Below are 22,384 nucleotides of genomic sequence, written 5' to 3'. Positions count from 1 at the left end.
CACACAAATACTTCTGGAATAAAAGCTGGCTGAATAAATTTAAAATTCATTTTAAAGGCTCCTGAGTCTGACGTGAAAACATGCATTTAAATAAGGCAACAGAGCTCAAAGACTCTTGGTGCAGCTGACCAGAATGGAGCACGGAGTGGTCACAGGTCCCTACACAGTCACTCCAAAGAACCAAGGTCTGCAGCAATGTCCCACAGTCTTTATGCCACAGAGTTGGGGTGGTAGTGTGTCCAACTCTCCAGGTAATCACACCCAACTCTCTACAGCCTGGTTTTGTGATATAGCTATAAAGTCATTGCCATTAGAAAATCAGTGTTTCCTGACAGATATCATAACAGAAATTACAGCAATTTCTTCTGCTAAGTACAGGGCAACCCCCATCACGTCTCAGGTATTAATTTACAGGAACAGTTAGCACTAGATATCTAAAGGGTGAAGGTGATGAGGATAGGGCTGGGCTCTTCTCAGTAGTGCCCAGTGATAGGACAAGGAGCAACAGGCCCAAATAAGAACACAGGAGGTTCCACTTGAAGTAAAGGAGAAACTTCTCTCCTTTTAGGGTGATGGAACAGTGGAGCAAGCTGACCAGAGAGGTTGTGGAAACTCTTCTGGAGAGATTCAAAACCCACCTGAACATCTTCATACGCAACCTGATCTAGGCATTAGCAGAGGGGTTGGATTAGATAATCTTTGGAGGTCCCTTCTGACCCCTGCCATTCTATGAGTCTATGATTCTTTGATTCTATGATTCTTTGATTCTATGATTCTATGTTTCTATGCTTTTTTTGTGCCAACTGATCTGCTGTATGTGTGCCAGGCTCCTCTTAGTGTTCAACAGGTTCCTCATTTTGTTCACTTTGGTTTGGTTTTGGTTTGTTTTATTTTTTGCAACACTGAACCATACTTCTTGCCTCTGCTAAAGGAAACACAACGTTTCTTTACACCATCTCCTCAGATCCAAACATCTCCAAGGCCATTACTCATTCTAATTATTGTCAGATCTACCTTCCAACACAGTTCCCAAACCCAGGCCAGAAGCGGCTAGCTAAAGGGAAGGGGCACCAGAGCCCTCCAAAGTGCTTCCACACTCTCAGCAGGTGCACTTTGACAGGAGAACAAAATCATTGAGCACAGAGAAGGCTTAAAAGTGCTGCACACACACACACGGACACAGAAGAGGGGAGGGGAAGGGGTAGAGAAAAGAAAGAAAAAATAAAGAACATCAGGAAAAAAAAGACTTTTTTTTTTTTTTTTTTGCTTTGTAGGTTTTGTTTTCAAAGTACAACCACGAGTGTGATCAATAACCAGCCTGTGTGTGTAAAATAAGGTCATTCTGTGTGTGGGTTAGATTAGAGGAGAGACTGAGAGACAGCCACTCGCTGCTCTGCTAATCCAATAAACCATTTATTTCAGCGCTGACTTTCAAGTGCAATTATCTTGCTACAGGCTCTGCCTGCAGGTCAGGCATTTTCTCCAGTTCCTCTCTTTGTAAAAAGGCATCACCCAGAAGGAAGTACTCACTCCTTAGCAGTGGCTTTAAGCTACACACCAAGGTCACTTCTTCACGTATCTGTTCAGCTGATACCTCTGATCATCCAAATGTGCTTAAGCTCCTGTTATTACCATGAGCACAGCGCTGCTCAGACACTGAGATTTCCCCTCTCTGCTGCATTAAGGGATTATGATGCTTGATTATGTCAACACAGGTGATAAAATATGAACCTTAACAGACTCCTGTGTTTTCCCTCTGTCTGGCAGAGTTAGATAATGGTTGGACTTGGTGATCTAAAGGTCATTTTCAACTGTAGAATCAGAGAACCGCCTGCTTAGAAATGACTTTAAGATCATTGAGTTCATCCATAACCTAACATCTCCTTGTACACAACTGTTAGCCCGTGTCCCTAAGCATGTCACCCAGATGTCTTTTAAACACTACCAAGGATGGTGACTCCACCACTTTTCTGGGCAGCCAATGCCTGATGACCCTTTTTGGTGAAGAAATTTTTCCTTATATCAAGTCTAAACCTCCCCAGGTGCAAACCAAAATCATTTTATGATTCTGTGATGTGAGCTTGCTTCTACCCTCAGTTTTGTTGCCAACACTCCATTAAAAACCACTTCCACCAAGAACTACTCAATAGTGCACCAGCAGGAGTATCTAACCTCAGCTGTACTTTCAGCCTCCACCCTCTGAGACCCAATTTTAGAGCCTAAGGCTTTTGCAGCACAGCAGTGGATAAAGCAGATTCTCTTTGTGAAGCCTGGAACTGCAGCAAACAAGGAGATATGTTCCTGTGCTCTCTCCACAAATGAGGCAAAACCTGAATCTTCTCCACCAGCCTCCAAGGGGTTGGCCTCTGCCTGTAGCTGTGGTGGTGAGGCACCAGAACTCCTCCTGCTCCCCTTGTCTTTTTGTACACAACTTCTTCCTTCAAGAACACAATTGCTGTCCACAGTGATAAATCAAATGTCATCAAGGGACAAGTACAGCACACAGCCCTCTCTTCCGTAGCAGCAGGTATGGAGATAGTTGCTCTGAATGTAACAGCAAACCAAGACAGAGGAAAATTATGGACTAATATCAGAGGCCAACCTGACCTGCATGCTTGATTTGAGTCAGAGTGTCAGCATGCCATTTCTGTCCTTTGCTTGAAGCATGGCATAGCTCAGGGACAAAGTCTGAGCAGGCTACAGGCTCTTTTCTAGAAATGAAGATGAAAGGAGGTCTCATCCTGCTGGAGCCAATGACAAAATGGTCATTGTCAACAGAGTTTGGAAGTAACCCAATAGAGAGCCCTGCTGTCACCTCAGCCAACCCTTGGTGAGAGTAGGGTGTTAAGCACTGTAGAGTCAGCTCTTCCATTTATACTGCAAAGGAAAGCAGATAGTTTGGGGTGGTGGTTGTGGAGAAGATAAAGGATCTCAAGTGACACTTGAAATTTTTCTTGGGGAAGAGATCCTCTTTATATATCCATCGATCTGCTAATCTGTTCACTGAGAGACTTCCAGAGAACTTCAGAGGGCATCCACAAATTTTTCTTGTGGAAGAGGCATTTTTACTTACAGTCCTCCTCTTTCCACATCCATCCATTTGCTAATCTGTTCACTGCTATACCCCCAAAGACCCTTTCCTTGAAAGCATCACATACCTTTGATGTCTCTCAGCCACCTGCCAGCCATTAGACACGATTTCTTTCTTACACAGCCCATATCATATACCACACTCAGCAATGATGACTCCCTTTCTGATCCAGCTGCTGTCTCCAGGAGTTAGTGAGAAGAGTCACTTTGCTCTCCTGAATGTTTAGGAGGATACATCCAGCTTGGATTGAAGCCTTTTTAACAAAGAGATGAACTTCTAACCTTCCTCCATAGTAACACAATGGCACTTCTTGGGTCTTTTGTCTCTGCTGCACTTCATGGCAAGGCAGAGAGATTAAACCAACTGGGTTTTCTTTAAATCTGTTTGCACCTCCAACCACTCTTTGCATTCCTTGCCTGGTTATTGATCACAACCTGGAGCAGGTTAATTTTTGTTTCATTCTTTACTTAGATGTATTGATAAGGCATACCCTGCCCGTTCCTTCAGTTTCTTATCTGTTATTCCATCTTTGGATACAAGTTTGTTAAAAACCAGAATGCCAATAACCATGTTCACCTGTTGAAAGAGAAACAACACACAATTTTGTTCTAAAGTGGGTCAAACTTGGTAACACAGAAGGAATGAAAACACATTTGGCAAGTTAAGTCTTTTCCATTTCTCCCGAAGTCAGGTAGCGCAGTCAAACTTCTGCAGGCCACCACCCTTTCTGACCCCTTTCCACCCTGTCCCACCACCCCTGGCCATGCATCAGTGAGTTTAGGAGAGAAGAATGCAGCTGGCAGCAGATCAGTCTCCATGAACCAGGACAAGACTGTGAAGTGCTAAGATTACTGATGGGCTGTTTGAAGCTTGATGCATGCTTGAGGTCTAGCAAGGCAAACGCCAGGCACAAGAACAATTATTCAAAGTAATACAAATAGAAAGTGGCCCATACAGGTGGTGGGTTGGCACTGACTACTTTCAAAAGTGCCTTCTGGAGGAATCCTACCAAAGGAAGCACACAGATTAGCCATCTAGTCATCTCCAAATAAATCCATGGGCAGGACAACTGCATGAAGTCCTTTGGTCTGCTCTACTAGGGTAAGACCATATACATTTTAATCAGCCAGGCACAAATATTCACAGTGGAATACTGAAGTCTTGCAAAGTGATCCTGATCTCCTCACTGAGCCTTTCTGACTGCATTCACTGCTGCCAGCTGCATCTGTTTTAGAAATCTCATCCAAACCTCAGCAACCTCAGAATGTGAGCATGTTAGTGACACGTGAGGTCCACCCTCTTCATGGAGGCACAGCAATGATGGTGGGAAAAGAGTGACACTCTCCTGGTTTTGCTGTCAGTGAAACACCTGCTCTTGGTAGAATGATGCTTTGGATGCTCTTTTGCATGTGGAGCTTGCAAGAAAATGTTTAAGGAGGTTGTAGTGAAGTGAGGGTTGGCCTCGTTTTACTAGTCTCAGGTGATGGAATGAGAGGAAATGGCCTGAAATCATGCCAGGGGAAGTTTAGATTGGGTATCAGGAAAACTTTCTTTACTGAAAGAATAGTCAGGCATTGAAATAGGTTGCCCAGGGAGGTGGTGGAGTCACCATCCCTGAAGGTGTTCAAAAAACATGTAGACATGGCACTTCAGGACACAGTTCAATGGTCATAGTGGTCACTGGTTGACAATTGGACTCAATTATTTTAGAGGTTTTTTTTTTTTTCCAACCAAAACAATTCTATGGTTCCATAGAGATGTGAAACCTAATACACCAAAGGAAGGGAGATGTCTGCTGAGATCAAACCTCCATCTAACTGCCTACATTGTCCTCAAGAAGGAGCAATATTTTTGAGTTAGAATTGCTGGTTTCAGCATCGCGTGACCCAGCTCAGTCGTCTGGAGTTCACAGCTGGGGATAAATGAAAGATCTCACAAATAGCAGTTATTTTCTTTTGCATCAGCTGCTGGGTCAGTGGAGTACTTTCCACAGCTGTGAGTCCATTTCTAAAGCTCACCACGGTATTGTTTCAGAGAAACAACACTGGCAAGTCAGACATAGCAACTCAGCCAAGGATCAGCAGGAAATCAAACCCAAGTTATGTGCTTGGAAAGAGAGCACTTTCAATTCACTGATCCTTCTTCACTGGGATGGAGGCTGGTGAGTGCAGGAAAGACTTTTCTTTAAGGTGCAGCAAGGCAACAGGAAAGGTGGGGTTGAAGTGTGGTGGGCTGACCACAACACAATGTGTGTCCACATTCATCTCTCACAGGGGAGATGACAAAGTGCAGCCCTCCGATTGCAGCTCTGCCATTGTTTTAATAAATAAATCTATTTTATCCACTGTGATCTATTTTGATCCAGTACATTAAGCAGTAGGAAAAATTTCTTTACTGAAAGAGTGGTCAGGTATTGGAACTGGCTGCCCAGGGAGGTAGCAGAAACACCATCCCTGGAGGTGTTAAAAAATGTGTAGCCATGGCACTTTGGCAGATGGCTTAGTGGCCATGATAGTGTCGGGTCAGCAGTTGGAATTGATGATCTTAAAGATGTTTTCCAACTACACAACCTATGAGTATATGATTCTTACCCTCTGCCTTCAACCTGCACAGTTATCACCAGGTTGCTTCACCTGAGCTGGGTGAGTAAAACTGCTTGCAGCAGCTTTGCATTTCAATTTCCTAGGATTTTTAAGGCTAAAGGTCAAACCTTTGCAGCTGTTCAGAGTTTGTGGACTGACTGCAAGTTGCAAATATTGCTGAAGCTGCAGATCAACCATCTTAAGAATGTTATTCTGAGTAAAGATATTTTCCAAGCCAAAAGCCAAAGAGTTGTGTTTTGTTGTTTTTTTTTTTTTTTCAATGAGGAGAATAATAAGGGAGGGTGTCAAAGAAAAAAGGCTACTACAGGTAATAAAAACATCATGTTGATAGGAGAACTGCAGTACAGAGATCTGATGAGGAGAAACTTCTTTACTTTGGGGGTGAAGGAACACTGGGTCAGGCTGACCAGAGAGGTTGTGGAGTGTCCTTCTTTGGATAGATTCCATACCTGCTTGGATACATTCCTGTGCAACCTGTTCTAGGTGACCCTGCTTTAGCAACGGGGTTGGACTAGATGATCTCCAGAGGTCCCTTCCAATTCCTACCATGGAGAACAGACAGCTGCCCAGTTTTGTAGAGAGTGCATGCTGGAGAACTGCCTGCTCAACTTCTGTCTCTGCTAAAAGCCACTGGGCAACTTACTGAGCTAATCTGCTTCCCAGGTTCCCACTGAGAAAATGGCTTTCTGCTCTTCTTCTCTTTCCCCAAGCTTCACGGTGCCCTACCAACTTCAGCCAGAAATGAGTCAGGCAGCCTAAACTAGTTATGTAGGCTCTCTCTAGGTACCAATTAGAGACAGACAGCCCCAAAGATGATTCATCACATCCTAAGATCAGCTGTATGAACCACCATTTTCAGGTGTTGAACTCTCTGTAAGGACATCTCCATTTCCAGCTTTGAGTGAAAATGGAGATGCCATATGGAAGCAGGCTCACGTGTTTTTCCTAAGCTTTAAAATTGCTAAGGAAAGCTGAAGGATTATTTCCCTTGTTGTTGGCACAACAAAACCAAGATGGCTTGAGGGAGCAGATTGACTGCCTCTCCTCTGGGCACTACCAAATCTCCCCCTCTCCTAATCACTGCTGTCTACTGAGCAGTCAAACCACTGAGCCAAAGCTATCAGCTGTCATGTTGTTGGGGCAAAGATTTAGTTCCTCTGAAAGCACTAAGCCACTTAATTCTCCTGACAATTATCCTGACTATAAAGAAGACCCTGACCCCTACATTAGTGAGGGAAATCCAGCTATCATATGCCTACAGAGAACTAACAACTGGTTGCATGAAAATCTGCTTATCCCCACTCTTTGTCAACTGTTATCTGAAGGCTCAGCTATGTGTTACAGCCCCACACTAAAGATCTTAAGTGATACAAGCTTAGAGGAGGGGCAACCGCTTGTTTTTGTCATCATGATGAAATGATGGCACCAAGGTGATTTGATGTGAGATGATGGCAGTGAGAGTAGAGGCACCAAGAGCTTCTGTGTAGTTATTGTCCTGTAAGCCTGCTCCTCCTGTGGGTTAGTTAACCCTCCAGGCACTGCATGAAACAAAATTCTCATGAGAAAGAAATTCAGAGTGTCAGCTACTCCATTCCTGTGGGACCATCCAGGGCACTTGAGACTTAGGGGACATACAGATCTTCCACTGGATAAATACTGGGCTGGAGAGAAACTGCTGCCTGTCACTTACATGTAGAGCCTCAAATGTGGCATTAAACCCACCTGAAATCACTGCAGGATGGATTTCTTTGAGGACCAGGAATTCTCCAATTCCTTGAACCCTGGCAGTCAATATTTCTCATGGCCACTGAAGTTTCAAGAGCAGGGAAACTTAATGAAAGATATGTCATCTCTTGAGTGGCACCTTCAACTCAAGTAGTAACTGTCCAAGGCTGGCTCTGGTGCCGTGTTGGAGCCAAGGATGAAGAGACAGCAGGACAGACTCCCACCATGCATGAACTGGTGGGACAGAGCTTAGGAATGTTCACCTTAACCGTGCCATCTCTTTGAACTAGAAGCAAGCATGACATTTTTATGGTCACAGAGGTCAACTTGGGCACTGATTTGAACACTTCCATTTCACCTGTTAACAAGGAAGCTGCTCACATGCCCTGGCTGTCTGAAAATGACCAGGAATAACTGCTGGCTGTGGAGGCACAGCCTGGTCTGAAAGCAACCAGTAACAGCAGTTTCTGAAGGAGTTAATGTCAGAGTTTTCCACCATCATCCTGCACTTCCATCCAGACAGATCCAGTCCAAGGTAAAGCATTAATCAGATGTCTAGGGCATTCCAGAGAGGAAAGAGGTGGAAGGCTGAGAGATGAGGTAGTTTACATTTCAGAATCAAAGCCATCCCAAATTGCTGAATTTGCTCATTCTTCCTGAAGGAGAACGCTATTCAGACCATGAGTGGAAACCAAGAGGAGCACTCTTGAGTTGAGAGAACAAGGAAAGCATTATGAGGAAAAAAAAAAAATAAAAGATATAATTTTGAGCCAAGCTTAAATACCAAAACGACAGCAGCCGCAGGTCCCACGAAGGCATAGAGAAGACCTCCCTCTAATGACAGCCAGCAGCTGGAAAATGAAGAGAGAAAAGAAAGTTACCCAGGAGCTAGCATCACCAAGAGGCACATGTTTGATGCTTCTTTTTGCCCTCAAAATTCATCCTGGGAGGTGATACCCAGGGCCAAAAAAAAAAAGGTCTCAGACTTCACAGCAAGCAAGTTTTGCTTCCCATTTCTCCTGAACTTGCATAAAGGCTCATTTGCCTGGGGGTCAGCCTGCAGAATGGCATTTGATTGTTGACAGAGGAACTCATGCAAAATTCATCACAGACCAGGTCATGGAAGCAGTTGCATCAGTTTGCTGGCAAGATGATGCTCTTATTCTATTCACTCAGGCAAAAGAGTAGAAACAGCAGAAACTGTGCCTATGCTCACTTGCTAACCACTATAACCGCCAGGGGTTCAGGCCTAGGAGTAGAGGATTCCCATTTCTTCTCCTGAATCCTCACTTTGAGCTTCGAGAAATTTCAGAACTCTGCAGCAAGGTGGGAATTCACAGCACTCTAACTGGTTGATTTAAGGAACCAGCTGAACACAAGGTGTGTGTTGCTTTTGGAAACCAGGTTTTTCCTTCTCCCTCACACCATGTAACCTGAGAAGGACTTCTCCTTTCTTCACTGACCATTTGTGGACTTTAGGTTCTTAAACTGCCTGGTGCCTACACAAGCTCTTCTGACTGGTATCTGCCCTGTTGGTTCCTGCCACAGAGCCAGTCGCTCTTGGTGACCTTTCTAGTCAGCAGAGATCCAACCAAAAGAGTTCAGGATGACACAACAACATTCAAGCAGATCAATCACATCCTGAACTCCATGACTGCCTTGACCAGTTTTTCACCATCCAAGTAAGCAGTGCACCTCACCCAGAGGGAGGCCTCACTGGGGAGATGAATCCCATAACTCATGCATGAATATGCTTCAGGTGTCCCCACAGAGGTCCTACTGCACCATACATTCACATGGAGATCTCACTGCACACTGACATCTCCATACTGAGAGAGGCAGAGGAAATCTCAGCCCTCTTCCATCCTCAGAGCTGAGCATCACAGGGTGTCTGGATAGACCACAAAGATTTTTAGGCTTGAGCATAAAGTAAGGAAAGAAACACTTCTTCACTGTGAGTGTGACTGAGTACTGGCAAAAGATGAGCAGAGGGGTTGTGGGGTCTCCATCTTTGGAGACATTCAAAAGCAGTCTGGGCATGGTCCTGGGTGGCCAACTCTAGGTGACCTTGCTTGAACAGTGGGTTGGTTGGATCAGACAGCCCTCAGAGATCATAGAATCCTAGAATGCTTTGGGTTTGAAGGGATCCTTGAAGGTCATCTAGCTGAACCCCTCTGCAGTCAGCAGAGACATCTTTAATTAGATCAAGTTGATCAGGGCTCCATCTATTGATCTTGCATGTCTCTAGGCATGGGGCCTCCACCACCTCCTAGACAACCTGTTCCAGTATTGCACTACCCTCATTGTAAAGAACTTCCTTCTAATGTCCAACCTAAACCTACCCTCCTCTGGTTTAAAAGCATTGCCCCTCATCCCATCCCTTCACAAGTCCATCAGTCTGTAATTCTGTGACAGTCACAAACAGCTACAGCAGCACTGAGGCTGAAATTTCCATTTTGTGAGGGATCCAGCAATTCAGAGCACGAACACATAACCCAGGTACTTCAGGGTGAGTGAAGATGCACATTTTACACTTTGTCAGTAACCATGAGCCAAGTTTGCATGCTTTGACATCTCAGTACCCTGAAGAAAAACATGTGATGAAGTACTCCTGTTTCAGCAGTAAAACTACCACAGATTGACCACAAGATAAGAGCAGGCAACCACAATGGAGCAAGGACCTAACCCTGCAGTAATTCAGTTATGTCTCAGCAATTTGGTTTCATTCTGCTTCAAACTGATATGTGGCCAGAGGACAAGGGAGGTGATTCTTTCTGCCCCTCTGCTCTTGTGAGACCCCACCTGGAGTGTGGCATCCATCTCTGGAGCCACCAACACAACAAGGACATGGATCTGTTGGAGAGGATCCAGAGGAGGGCCACAAAGCTGATCAGAAGGCTGGACCACCTCTCCTACAAGGACAGGCTGAGAGAGTTGGGTCTCTTCAGCCTGGAGAAGACAAGATTTGGGGGAGACCTTAAGCAGCCTTCCAGCACTTGAAGGGGGCAAAAAAGAAAAGCTAGGGAGGGACTTTTTACAAGGACTTCTAGTGACAGGACTATGGCAATGGGTTTAAACTAGAGCAGGGTAAATTTAGATTGGACATTAGGAAGAAATTCTTTGCTATGAGTGTGATGAGACACTGGAACAGGTTGTCCAGAAAGCTGTGGATGCCTCATCCCTGGAAGTGTTTAAGACCAGCCTGGATGAGGCTTTGAACAACCTGGTCTAGTGGAAGGTGCCCCTACCCATGGAAGGGGAGTTGCAACTAGATTATCATTAAGATCCCTTTCAACTTAAGCCATTCTATGATCCTGTAATTCCATGACTATGCTTTTCAGAGTCTCTTGGGAAACAAAACCTTCCTGGAAATATTTCCATGTTGTTGGTCATCTCAGTATATTTTTGTATCAATTCTGATTTGCCCTCGCTAAAAAAGGCATTTTTTTTCACCCCAAAACACAGACTATTTGGGGAAATAAAAAAACAACCAATGAAACAAAAATCAACACCAAAACAGCCCAGGTATTTCCAATTGCAAACTGAAAGCAGGACTTTCTGTTTTTCTCCGAAGTTTGTATCTTGTTCCTACATTAAACCTGTAATATGCTAATTTAATTAGTTCTTGTTTCTTCCTGATAGCCAAATGCTCTGTCACAAACTGTCCAAGCAGCTGGAATAATAAAATTAATAACCAGCTGGGGAGGAAAAGAATAAGAATGAAGATTCAGAGGGTTGCAAAAACTGTAAGTCTTTCTAAATGCAAGGAGAGGGCAAGAGGAAGCACAGAGTTATAGAATGGTAGAGGTTGGAAGGCGACTTCTGGAGATCAAGTCCAACCTCCCTGCCAAAGGGGAATCACCTAGGGCAGGTCACACAGGAAAGTTCCCAAATTCCAGCCCTTTCCTAGAGCTTTTTCTCCACTGCTCCAGCCTAACTTTGAGACCATTTTTCCCAGGGTTTCTTCCAACCATCAGCTGAAGAAAGGAGCTGACAATCCTGCACTCCAATTAGCCATGAGGATTTGGTGCAACGAGGGTTGTTCATGTCAGGTCCCTGGCAGCCCCTCTGAGCATCAGGCTCACTGAAGGCAAGTTCACACATCAGCAAGCACTGGTCCTTATCCCTTCTGACTGCCTGACCTCCCCGCCACAGCGCTTAATCAAAGCATTTCCAAGCCTGTCAGAGGTGATGGCTGACAGCAAGGGAAGAGAAAGGGTGAAGTGATATCCAAGAAGGGGAACTGACAGCAAACCCCAGCAATACATTAGTCTAGTGGAGATGCTTTTAGCCTCGTGCCTATCAGGCACAGAAATATTTGCATTTTGTGAAGAGGTTCCCCAGAACTTGCCAAGGGATCTCTTCACAGATCTCCTAAAGAAAATTACCACTGGAAAGGAGAAAGTGAATAACTACACTCAGCAGCTCCAGACTGCTATTTCTAAGCAGTGTTTCCCCAGCTGACAGCAGCTCTTGTGTTCGAGGCAAAAGACCTCTTTGCAAAGCATCTGATCCTTTTGTTGATCTGCCACAGCAAAGACAAGAGATGGATGGCCTTTGTCTTGGTCCTGCAGAGCTGACTTCCACCAGCACCTCCTGACTGCACTCGTTCAGCTCTGCCAGCCACAATCGTTTGCAAAATTAAGTAGCCCCAACAGTCAACGTATTAGAGTAACTAAAGCTGCAGCTGGGCTGCCCCAACAGCTGTAATTTACAGATTAATATAGAAGCTGCTGAGATATTTGGGCAGGTTAGAGTCCTAGAGCAGCAGAGGTTAGTGATAAGCAGCTCTGTAGAGAAAAACCTAGGAGTTCTGGTGGACAAGTTCACCACGAGACAGTAATGTGCTCTTGTGCCCAAGAACGCCAATGGTATCCTGAGCTGCACTAAGAGGAGTGTGACCAGCAGGTTGAGGGAGCTTGCTGTCCCACTCTTCTCTGCCCTAGTGAGGCCACATTTGGAGTATTGTGTCCAGTTCTGTGCTCTTCAGCTCAAGAGAGACAGGAAACTACTGGAGAGAGTCCAGTAGAAGCTACAAAGATGTTGAGGGGACTGGAGAATCTCTGTGAGGAGGAAAGGCTGAGAGCCCTGGGGCTGTGCAGCCTGGAGAAGAGTAGCCTGAGAGGAGATCTGATCAATGCTCAGCAAGAGCTGAAGGGCAGGTGGGAACAGTCTCTTTACAGTGGTGACAGAAACAGCCTAAGGGAAACAGGCACAAACTACAACCCAGCAGGCTCCACCTAAATCTAAGGAAAATTTTCTTTCCTCTGAGGTTGCTGAAGCACTGGACCAGGCTGCCAAGAGAGGCTGTGAGGATACTTTCAAAACCCGCCCCCGAAAAATTCTTGTGCAACCTGATCTAGGTAACCCTGTTTTAGTAGGGCAGTTGGACTAGATGATCTCCAGAAATCCCTTCCAACCTCTACCATTCTGTGGTCCTGTGATTCTATGATACCTGTGGGTGACAGTTGCAATGACACAAGAAGACCTCTGGAAATTTGCTGTATCCTGACACTGCTTTCAGAAAATTTCTTGTGGGCTTTCATGTGGGGAAGGATATGAATTCCCAGCCACCAGCAGTACAGCCTCAATAACTCAGTTCAAGCTTTAGGAGGTAATTTGTCAAGCTTCAGAGGTACAGAGTCAGTCTTTGGGAGTATCAGCTAAAAGGAGAGCTATTATTCAGGCATTCAGCCCAATATAAGGAGGTGAGCAGTGATGGGTCCTCTAGACCTTCATTATCTCTAAGACTTTCTTAGATACTGGAAGCAAAGCCTGTACCCTGCCTTAGCAGGTCTCCATACAACTACAAATTCTCATCTTCATCCCATGTACAAAACAAAAAAAGAAAGGACAAAGCTGGGTGAAATCTTGTTTAGGACCCAAGTAGACTACCCTGTTGGAGGTTCCTCCCTTAACTTACTCCACTGCAGGCATACCCTGCAGATGGACACTTTCAGCCATCATGACACAGAGACATGTTATGCATTTCACACTATCCCTTCCACCAGCTTTGCCCTGAAAATCTGAAACACTGCAGCAATCGCCTACAACAGCTGCAGCTGACCCCAAAATCATGTCACAACCATGTCCTATAGATGGATGTCAGGAGTTTTTTACCACTCTGGGTGAAATGAGAAAAAATAAGTTAAAAATGATGCTGAGTGTGAAATCTAAATATCAGAGCTCTACTTTGCCTTAATGCCCATCTCCACAAGAAAACTAATAGGTGCTAATGCACTGCTCTTAGGATCCATAAACTGCAAGGATGGAAGAAGCTTTGAAAGACACTGTGAAGTCCCTGGTGGTTTATCAGGTCAGGTCTCTTCCTCTGCTTCACAGGGAGGGATGTGTTGTGGTTAATTTCTTTCTTTCCTTCTGCAAGATGAAAACATTGTGCCTTGAAAGTCTTCCACTGCCCATTTGAGTTGCCCTCTGCATGCTCTAGACTGACCACAAAAAAAGCTAAAAGAACTTCCAGCTTTGCAGCTATCTCACACATTTCTGCAATGGCCAGAAACCAACACACATCATGGGACAATCTTCAAACCTCTATTCTTTTTATATGCCTTTAGCATTAGTCTTAAATTTAGGTCTAGGCAACCTCAAATTTTTAGGTTCAGCTCTGAAATTACAGCTCTGTGGTGTTCACTTTGCTCTAGAGAAGAGGTAAAGCCAAGGACATCCCCACATATAAATGTATGAGGGCTTTGATGCCTTTTGAGCAGGAAAATAGAGATAGGTGTGAATGCAGAGCAGTCTGTCGGGACACCCTTCCTAGTCTGGTCCATGTGAGTATGTGTTGCATGTTTTAAAAAGCACCAATCTGCAAATGTAACTCTCCTTATGGTAATGCTCAGCCCCATTTTATGGTCAGCATGACAGCTCATGAACCCACCACTCCATCCACCTTGCATGGAGAGGACATCCATGCTGCCTGGGGTTGAGATGCTGGCTGGGTGCATGACTACAAACCAATTCTCTTTATCTCTTGCTCTTCATAAAACCAACAGCAGGAATTACAACCAGATGGCAGCATTAAGAATGTCTGATGGACTCCATGTGGTTGAGAGGAGATCTTACTCCTCTCATGGCTTTGCTGGGTCTCACCAGCTTTGCCACACACTGGCTGCAGTGTGGAAGGGAGGCAAAAGGAGAACTGAACTGCACACCCCCTGATGTTTGGTGACAAGCACCCTGAGATCAGAGCTAGAATATGGTATCACTTGAGCTGCAGCTACTGCTGGGAGCTCAGGAAACCCTGCCAGACCCCAGGCAAGCAGCCAGATTGTCAGGCAGGCAGCATCCAGCCCTTGGATGCAAGGAGCAAAGGAGTCTTTAGGATTGAAAGAAGTCAGAGGATTAGAAGCAAAAGGAGAGCTGATGTGATTGAGCATCTCCTGGGAATGATGGAAAGTCAAAGTAGCCTTGCTGGTATGTCAACCTGAGAGCAAAAAAGTGAGTCCAGAAGGTTTTTCCATGAGTTGACATACTTTTGGCTACAGTCTGGGAAGGTTTTGCTTTGGGGTGGGGAGATGTTGGCACACTGTCCAGGGCAGTGAAACAGGGTGTGTTTTCTGCATGTTGCTTCATTCCCTGCCCAGGCTCTTTTGTATGGTCAATGTTGACCACAAAACTCTGTGGTGGACCTAAAGCTTTAACTGGGAAAGAACTAATGAGCTTTTTGCATTGATTCCTGCCATTCTATACACATGCAACAAGCACTGGATCCCTCTGGACCAGGACATGCTGAAGCCGAGTCACCTGAGCTGAAGCAGGAAAGTCAGGATGAATACAGTCCTGGTGCCAGCAAAGGCTTCAGGGGTTGTATCTACAGATTTGTATTTCATGGAATCACAGAATGGTGAGGGTTTGGAGAAACCTCTGAGGATCATCTAGTCCAACACCCCTGCTAAAGCAGGGTCACCTAGAGCAGGTTGCCCAGGATCAGTATGTCCACATGAGTTTAGACTCTCTCCAGAGAAGGAGACTCCACAACTGCTCTGGGCCACCTGCTCCAGGGCTCTGAACCTTCACAGGAGAGAATTTTTTCCTCATGTTGAGATGGAAACTCCTGGGTTCCATTTTGTGCCTGTTGCCCCTTGTCCTATGACTGGGCCGCACTGGCCCCATCCTTCTAATCCCTACCCTCTAGCAGCATTGAGAAGATCCCCTCTTAGGCTGCTCTTCTCCAGGCTCAACAGTCCCAGGTCTCTCAGCCTTTCCTCCCAATAGAGATGCTGCAGTCCCATCAGCATCTTCAGAGCCTCTGCTGGACTCTCTCCAGCAGTTCCATGTTTCTCTTCAACATGGGGAGACCATGACTGGACCCAGCACTCTAGTTGCGGCCTCACTAGGGAAGAGTAGAGGGGGAGGAGAACCTCCCTTGACCTGATGGTCATTCTACTTAATGCACCCCAGGATACCATTGGCTTTCTTGGCCATAGGAGTATATGTTGTCCATCAGGAAGTCTTCCTGCACAAGTTTTCCTCCACAGTGCAACTTTCCAGTAGGTCAACCTCTAAACTGTACCGGTGCATGGGGACATGCCCTCTATGCAGGACTCTACACTTGCCTTTGTTGAACTTCATTTTACAAACCCACCATCCAGAACCCTCTGGTTTGTGCAGTAATTTAAACTGCAGCAATTGAGATGACAAAGCAAATGGAGAATGCTGCTGTCTTGGTTTAATGCTCTCCTGCTATCAAAAACCCTGGACCATTTGGTTGTGGACGTGCAGAACAGGGTAGGAATTGAGAAAGAGCAGAGAACCCACATTGACAATTCTCAGGGGACATATTGAACCCTCATCTGTTGCCTGTCTCATTTCCAGTGCTTGTGTTAAACATTGTTAATGTGAAATACAAACCACTGGCCAGGAACACTCTGGATAATGATAGGCTGCAGTAGGGAAGGGCTTCATTTATTGTTACATAAAATATGAACCTTTGGTCACCGCTATGCATAAAATTTCTAAGCTATTTTTTTATTCATTCAGTGAAAAAAAAAACAAACCCTTCCTTTTTCTTTTTTGAAGTTGTAGTAATGCTCAGCTCTGAGTGTTGCCAGCCTTGCCTTAATGTATTTTTTGTCTCTGCACAGTCTTCCTCCAGTATTTTTACCCTGCCTTCCTTCACCTGTTACATACAAATCAAAGTTTCTTAAAAGCAAATCCTGTGGAAGTTAGGAAACAGGCAAATTCAACTTGCTTTCAAAACCTTGCTTTGAAAAAATCATGCTGCTCATTTTGGTGCCTAAAACTGAACTGAGCTCTTCTGAAAACCTAGGACTTGTCAAGCAACCATTAAATCAACACAAAAGGTATTTTTAATTTTTAAACATCACAAACTTAAAAAAAACAAAGAAACAAACACATTTCACCCTTAAAATATCTCCAAGTAGGAGGTACATAAACTAAAGTGATGTTACCTGTGCAGAAGTTAAATCTAACTAGTCTCTATGAGCTTCCTTTTAAAGGAACACACAATCCACTTTGGCTAGCTGATGACTTGAGAAGACAGGACGGCTTCATCCCCTCTCATCATCTCAGCACATCAGAATTTAGCTCCTGTTCTGGCTTCCGAAAGTCTGTGACTGGATTTTGACAAAAAGGATGGAAGTTGAGACAGCAAGAAAAAAGAAGAGCTCCTTTACTCACTAGTTCACGGTGCCGTACCCCTTGGCTTTAGTGAATCCCACAGAAATGGCAACCACCAAGGCAGGGAGCCCTACAGAAAAGAAACAGGAAAATTGGTCATTTCAGTGCATGGGCACCTCTTCTCCCACTCAGCTGCATAATTTACCCCATTCTTCCCAGTGTTATTCTAGCACCATCTGTCCCAGTCAGGTCTTTGGCAGAGACTGAATTCAGGACCTTCAGAGCCAAATGCATGAACCCTTGCTACCTCAGCTAATGAAGTAAAAGTCATCAGCTGTAATCAGCTCATATCCTGCTGTGGTCTCAGCAGTTGTCTGGGGACTGACAGTACATGCAGATGCATAAAATAGATTTATTTTATTCTTAGGTACACAGACTGCCCAGGAATATATAAGCGTGTCTCCTGAAGATGAAATATTCAACCACAACCCAGCTCAAAGAATCTAGCAAGTAGAAGACGAAGGGCTGCAGTTGCTCTTTGACACAATCATAGAACTGTTTTGGTTGAAAGAGACCTTTAAGATCAAGTCCCACTGACAATCCAGCACTGCCAGGTCACCACTAAACCACATCCCTCAGCACCACATCTATGTGTGTTTTAAATACCTACAGGGATCGCGCCCTGGGCAGCCTTTTCCAGTGCTTACCAACAACTCAGTTCAAATTTTGCCCATATGAGACAGAAAACGAAATGGAAATTGAGCTCTCCCTATCTTAAACAGGTCCCCTAAGTCCTTAGGCCATGGTCTGTAATAGAGTAGATGTCTCTTAACAACAAGGAAAAAGAGCATTAGAACATCAGGTCTTTCTAGAAACCAGGATACTTCTCATGTCAGAGACCTGTTCCCTTTTGCTGTCAAAAAGGGGAATAAAGTAAGAGAAATTGGCTGCCCTGTAGAAGGCACACTTCATTACAAGTGTTGCAAAGGATGGGCAAGTTAGGCCACAGCTGGGACACCACAATGTGCAAAGTACATCTTCAGAGCATCACAAGCTAGCGATGTCAGCACAGAATGTCATTTCAAGTGCAAAAAGAGGTGAAGCTACAGCCTTAATCTTAATTCTAGAAGCTTCCACAAAATTAGAGTGAGTATTGTAAAGAAAACTTAATGGTTATTGTGCAACCTGCTGGTTATTAGCCCAAAACTCACACAAATTTTGAAAACTGTTTGGTCTTTGAATGCCTAGGTACAATCAGAACTAGCAAAAAAAACCACTTAATCTTCCTAATAGTCTTCTGATCCGTCTTATCCCTGCTAGGATAAACTGCTCAAGGATCTACAGAGGGGATTGGGTACTTTTCTGGTTCACTAGCCCCAGCCCAGCTCTTCCCCTTTCCCTGAAGAAATGCCTAGATATTGCCTAGTAACATCTGGTTCTTTTGCTATGGAGGTCTTCATGTGGCTTTTTATAGCCCTCCTCCTTGTGACATGATGAATTAAGCTGTCTCAATGCTAAAGATGGGCAAATCCCATTAAGAATTATCAGGATCAGTAGCCAGCTAGGATTAGTGCTTCTTGACAAGACCCTAATTCATGTGTTGTAGAGGTCATGGCAGGTGGCTGCAGAAGACACTGTAGATCGAAGGGATGTGCAGACACAGCATCCAAGCAATAACTCTGCTGGCAAGGTGGTCACTCAGCAATAAAAATCATTGCAAGATTGATTAATAGTGAGAGTCTGCAGCCAGCTGGGAGAAATAAAGCCAAGTTGGCTGGAATATATAGCATTTGAGAGCTCTCAGAAATGAAAGGTTTGCTCTTTCCATATGAGATTTCTAAGCACAGCTCACATTTATCAATCTTTTCTCTTCTCTTCTCTTCTCTTCTCTTCTCTTCTCTTCTCTTCTCTTCTCTTCTCTTCTCTTCTCTTCTCTTCTCTTCTCTTCTCTTCTCTTCTCTTCTCTTCTCCTTTTCTCTTCTCTTCTCCTTTTCTCTTATCTTTTTTCTCTTCTCTTCTCTTCTCTTCTCTTCTCTTCTCTTCTCTTCTCTTCTCTTCTCTTCTCTTCTCTTCTCTTCTCTTCTTCTCTTCTCTTCTCTTCTCTTCTCTTCTCTTCTCTTCTCTTTTTTCTCTTCTCTTTTTTCTCTTCTCTTTTTTCTCTTCTCTTTTTTCTCTTCTCTTTTTTCTCTTCTCTTCTCTTCTCTTCTCTTCTCTTCTCTTCTCTTCTCTTCTCTTCTCTTCTCTTCTCTTCTCTCTTCTCTTCTCTTCTCTTCTCTTCTCTTCTCTTCTCTTCTCTTCTCTTCTCTTCTCTTCTCTCTTTTCTCCTTTTCTCTTCTCTTCTCCTTTTCTCTTCTCTTTTTCTCTTCTCTTCTCTTCTCTTCTCTTCTCTTCTCTTCTCTTCTCTTCTCTTCTCTTCTCTCTTCTCTTCTCTTCTCTTCTCTTCTCTTCTCTTCTCTTCTCTTCTTTCTCTTCTCTTCTCTTCTCTTCTCTTCTCTTCTCTTCTCTTCCCTTCTCTTCTCTTCTCTCTTCTCTTCACTTTTCTGTTCCTTCCCTTTTCCCTTTCCTTTCCTTTCCTTTCCTTTCCTTTCCTTTCCTTTCCTTTCCTTTCCTTTCCTTTCCTTTCCTTTCCTTTCCTTTCCTTTCCTTTCCTTTCCTTTCCTTTCCTTTCCTTTCCTTTCCTTTCCTTTCCTTTCCTTTCCTTTCCTTTCCTTTCCTTTCCTTTCCTTTCCTTTCCTTTCCTTTCCTTTCCTTTCCTTTCCTTTCCTTTCCTTTCCCCTTTTCTTTTTTCCTTTCCCTTTCTCTTTCTCTTTCCTTTTCCCTTTCTCTTTCCTTTCCTTTCCTTTTTTCTTTCTCCTCTCCTCTGGTTATATCCTGGGTGATATATTCACTACAATGCCATCAGTATGGCATGCCAGGGCAAGCACAGCAAGAAGCCACATGTGAAAGGCCATTTTCAGGAGCATAGATGGATGCAATAGGCCTTGTGAAAGAGGAAAGTTGGCCAAGACTCCACCAAAAATAGTATCTTGTTCTTCACAAAGTGATTCTCTCAGACGTGATAATTATGCAGAAATACAGACACAGGCTGTGAACTTGTCAGCTTACAGTCACTGGCTTGGACCAAGCCTGCGTAGAAGCCTCAGCTTCTGCTGAAAATGGATCTGTACAAGCAGCACTTACTGAAGGTGGTAGATGTGCCATGGTAACTAAGCCAAAGAGCATTGTAATGAGGGATGATACACTCCTCAGAGAGATGTTAATGGTCTAATCACAGTTAGATATAATTAGGTTAAAAAAAAAAATCAATATGTTTGATCTGATTTTTTATTATTATTTTTATTTGAAAGGAAGTTATTCCTAACTGCTCTGTTCCATATGGTGTTTGTGGTTTCTATCAGGTTTCTGAGCAGTCATTCATGGTATGTAGTCACTGCCAAGGTTTTGGGAGCTTTCAGCAGAAAGTGAATTTTACATTCAAATAAATTAATTTAAAACCTGTTTCAAAGAGTTTTGTATTGCCAAGTCAAAGAAGAATCAGGTCACATCCCTCTAGAAAAGACTGATTGCTAATAACTACCAAGAGCCATATTAGGAACAATTTCTTCCCCAAAAGGGTTGGTCAAACACCTGGGACAGGCTGCCCAGGAAAGGTGTGGAGTCATCACCCCCAGGGAGATATAAAAGATGTGTAGATGTGGTGCTGAGGAACATGGATTAGTAGTGGACTTGGCAGTGCTGGACTAATGGTTGGACTTGATGATCTTGAAGTTCTCTTCCAACCAAAACAATTATATGATTCTATTCTAACTTTCATGAACAAGTGAAGACCCACTCAGAGCCTGAACTGTGGCAGCATTAAAACTCTAATTTTGAAAACTACAACATGACTGTAAAAAGACTGATAAAATATTTTTTTCTTTACTGGAGGTAAATATAATGACATTTCTAGGGAGCAGTTTGTCTGTTCTAAATCACAGAATCATAGAATCATTTTGGTTGGAAGACATCTGTAAGATCATCAAGACCAATCATTAACTTTACACTGCCAAGTCCACCACTAAACCATGTCCCACCATGTCCCTCCCATCTACATGGCTTTGAAATATCTGCAGGGATAGTGATTCTATCACTTTCCTGGGCAGCCTGTTGCAGGGCTTGACAATCCTCTTGGTGAAGAAATGTTTCCTACTATCCTATCTAAACCTCCCTTCGTGCAACCTGGAGCTATTTCCTCTTCTGTCACTTGTTACTCGGGAGAACAGTCCTCTACATCTCTACAACCTCCTTTCAGGTAGTTGTAGAGAGTGATGTCTCAAATTAAATTAAAAAAAATTTAAATCTATAATTACTACAAACTCTTTTCTGAAAAAAGCAAAGTTGCATATCCAAGAGGAGGCAAAAAAAAAACCAACCAGGGAATAAACCTCAATGCTGATGAAAACCACTGTAGCTTCAATGAGCTACAGCTGACAGCAGCTGAGAACTTGGCAGAGACATCAAGAACAAGGGCTTAGCAAAATGCTAATATGCAAAGGGGGAAAAGGGGGAGAATCAGCCCATGACAAAGTGAATTGTGCTAATTATTTCAGATTATGCTCTTTAAAAAGTATTTTCGGCCTCTCTCCTCCTAGAAGTGCCATTAATCCCAGCTCCACAGCTGAAGTCTAGGATGCTAAATATCGGAAATTCTCTTGCTGCCTTAATAGATGAGAGTGATCTTCATTTCTTGTCCTAAACTACTCCAAATGGTTATTATGCATCATTTATCAGCCAGTGCATCCGAGCTTGGAGATGACTACATTTTCCTAGCAGTGCAAATTATGCTTCTACACATGTAGGGTGGGTGTTTTTTTTTCTTTCTTTATTCTGCATAGACTACAAATGTGAACACTGCCTATCCAAAATTCCCTTGGCTAACACACCCATCTGTTCCAGCTTTTGCAAATCAGCAAAAAGCCAAAAATCCCTTTTTACTACCTAGAAAAGCTTTAGTCTGTTGCATTCGATATCCCTGATGTTCCTTGAGTTGTAGAGTGTTTGTGGATATACATATGAATGGATACACAGAGACACAAACACAGCCTGGGCTTGGCAGAGATGTGGCCATGCTCCTGGTACACACAAACACTTTATTTCAATAACACAATTTATTTACCATCGTAAGCAAAAGCTAGGAGTGAAAACTTAAAGGGATGCAGGTGCTGGAACGAGGACAGCTCTTGATGTGTCAGGATAAATCACATCAGTGTACTTGGTAAACATCAGAAATACCTTGCCTGGGGTGAAATACTAGAATTCAGTAGTAAAATGAGAAACTAATCCAGCCCAGATGCAGAACTCTTTCTCCCTCCCTTTCCCTTTTTGC

At 43.9% G+C, this 22,384-nt stretch overlaps 1 protein-coding gene across 1 annotated transcript in view; it reads right to left on the bottom strand.

Annotated features, from left to right (window-relative positions):
- The window catches only part of ADGRB1 (adhesion G protein-coupled receptor B1), a 71,031-nt gene that overhangs the window by 34,268 nt on the left and 14,379 nt on the right, over positions 1-22,384 (bottom strand). The window contains exons 4-6 of the mRNA XM_054385405.1: positions 17,080-17,149; positions 8,204-8,270; positions 3,582-3,667 (exon numbers count right to left, since the gene is read on the bottom strand). Of these exons, the coding sequence (XP_054241380.1) occupies positions 3,582-3,667; positions 8,204-8,270; positions 17,080-17,149 (223 nt within the window). The remainder of the gene's footprint in view (positions 1-3,581; positions 3,668-8,203; positions 8,271-17,079; positions 17,150-22,384) is intronic.

Source organism: Indicator indicator, chromosome 12 (assembly GCF_027791375.1).
Source record: "Indicator indicator isolate 239-I01 chromosome 12, UM_Iind_1.1, whole genome shotgun sequence".
In the NCBI taxonomy this organism is placed as follows: domain Eukaryota; kingdom Metazoa; phylum Chordata; class Aves; order Piciformes; family Indicatoridae; genus Indicator; species Indicator indicator.
Note: the sequence above shows the minus strand (reverse complement) of the source record. Positions and strands in the feature narration are given on the sequence as shown.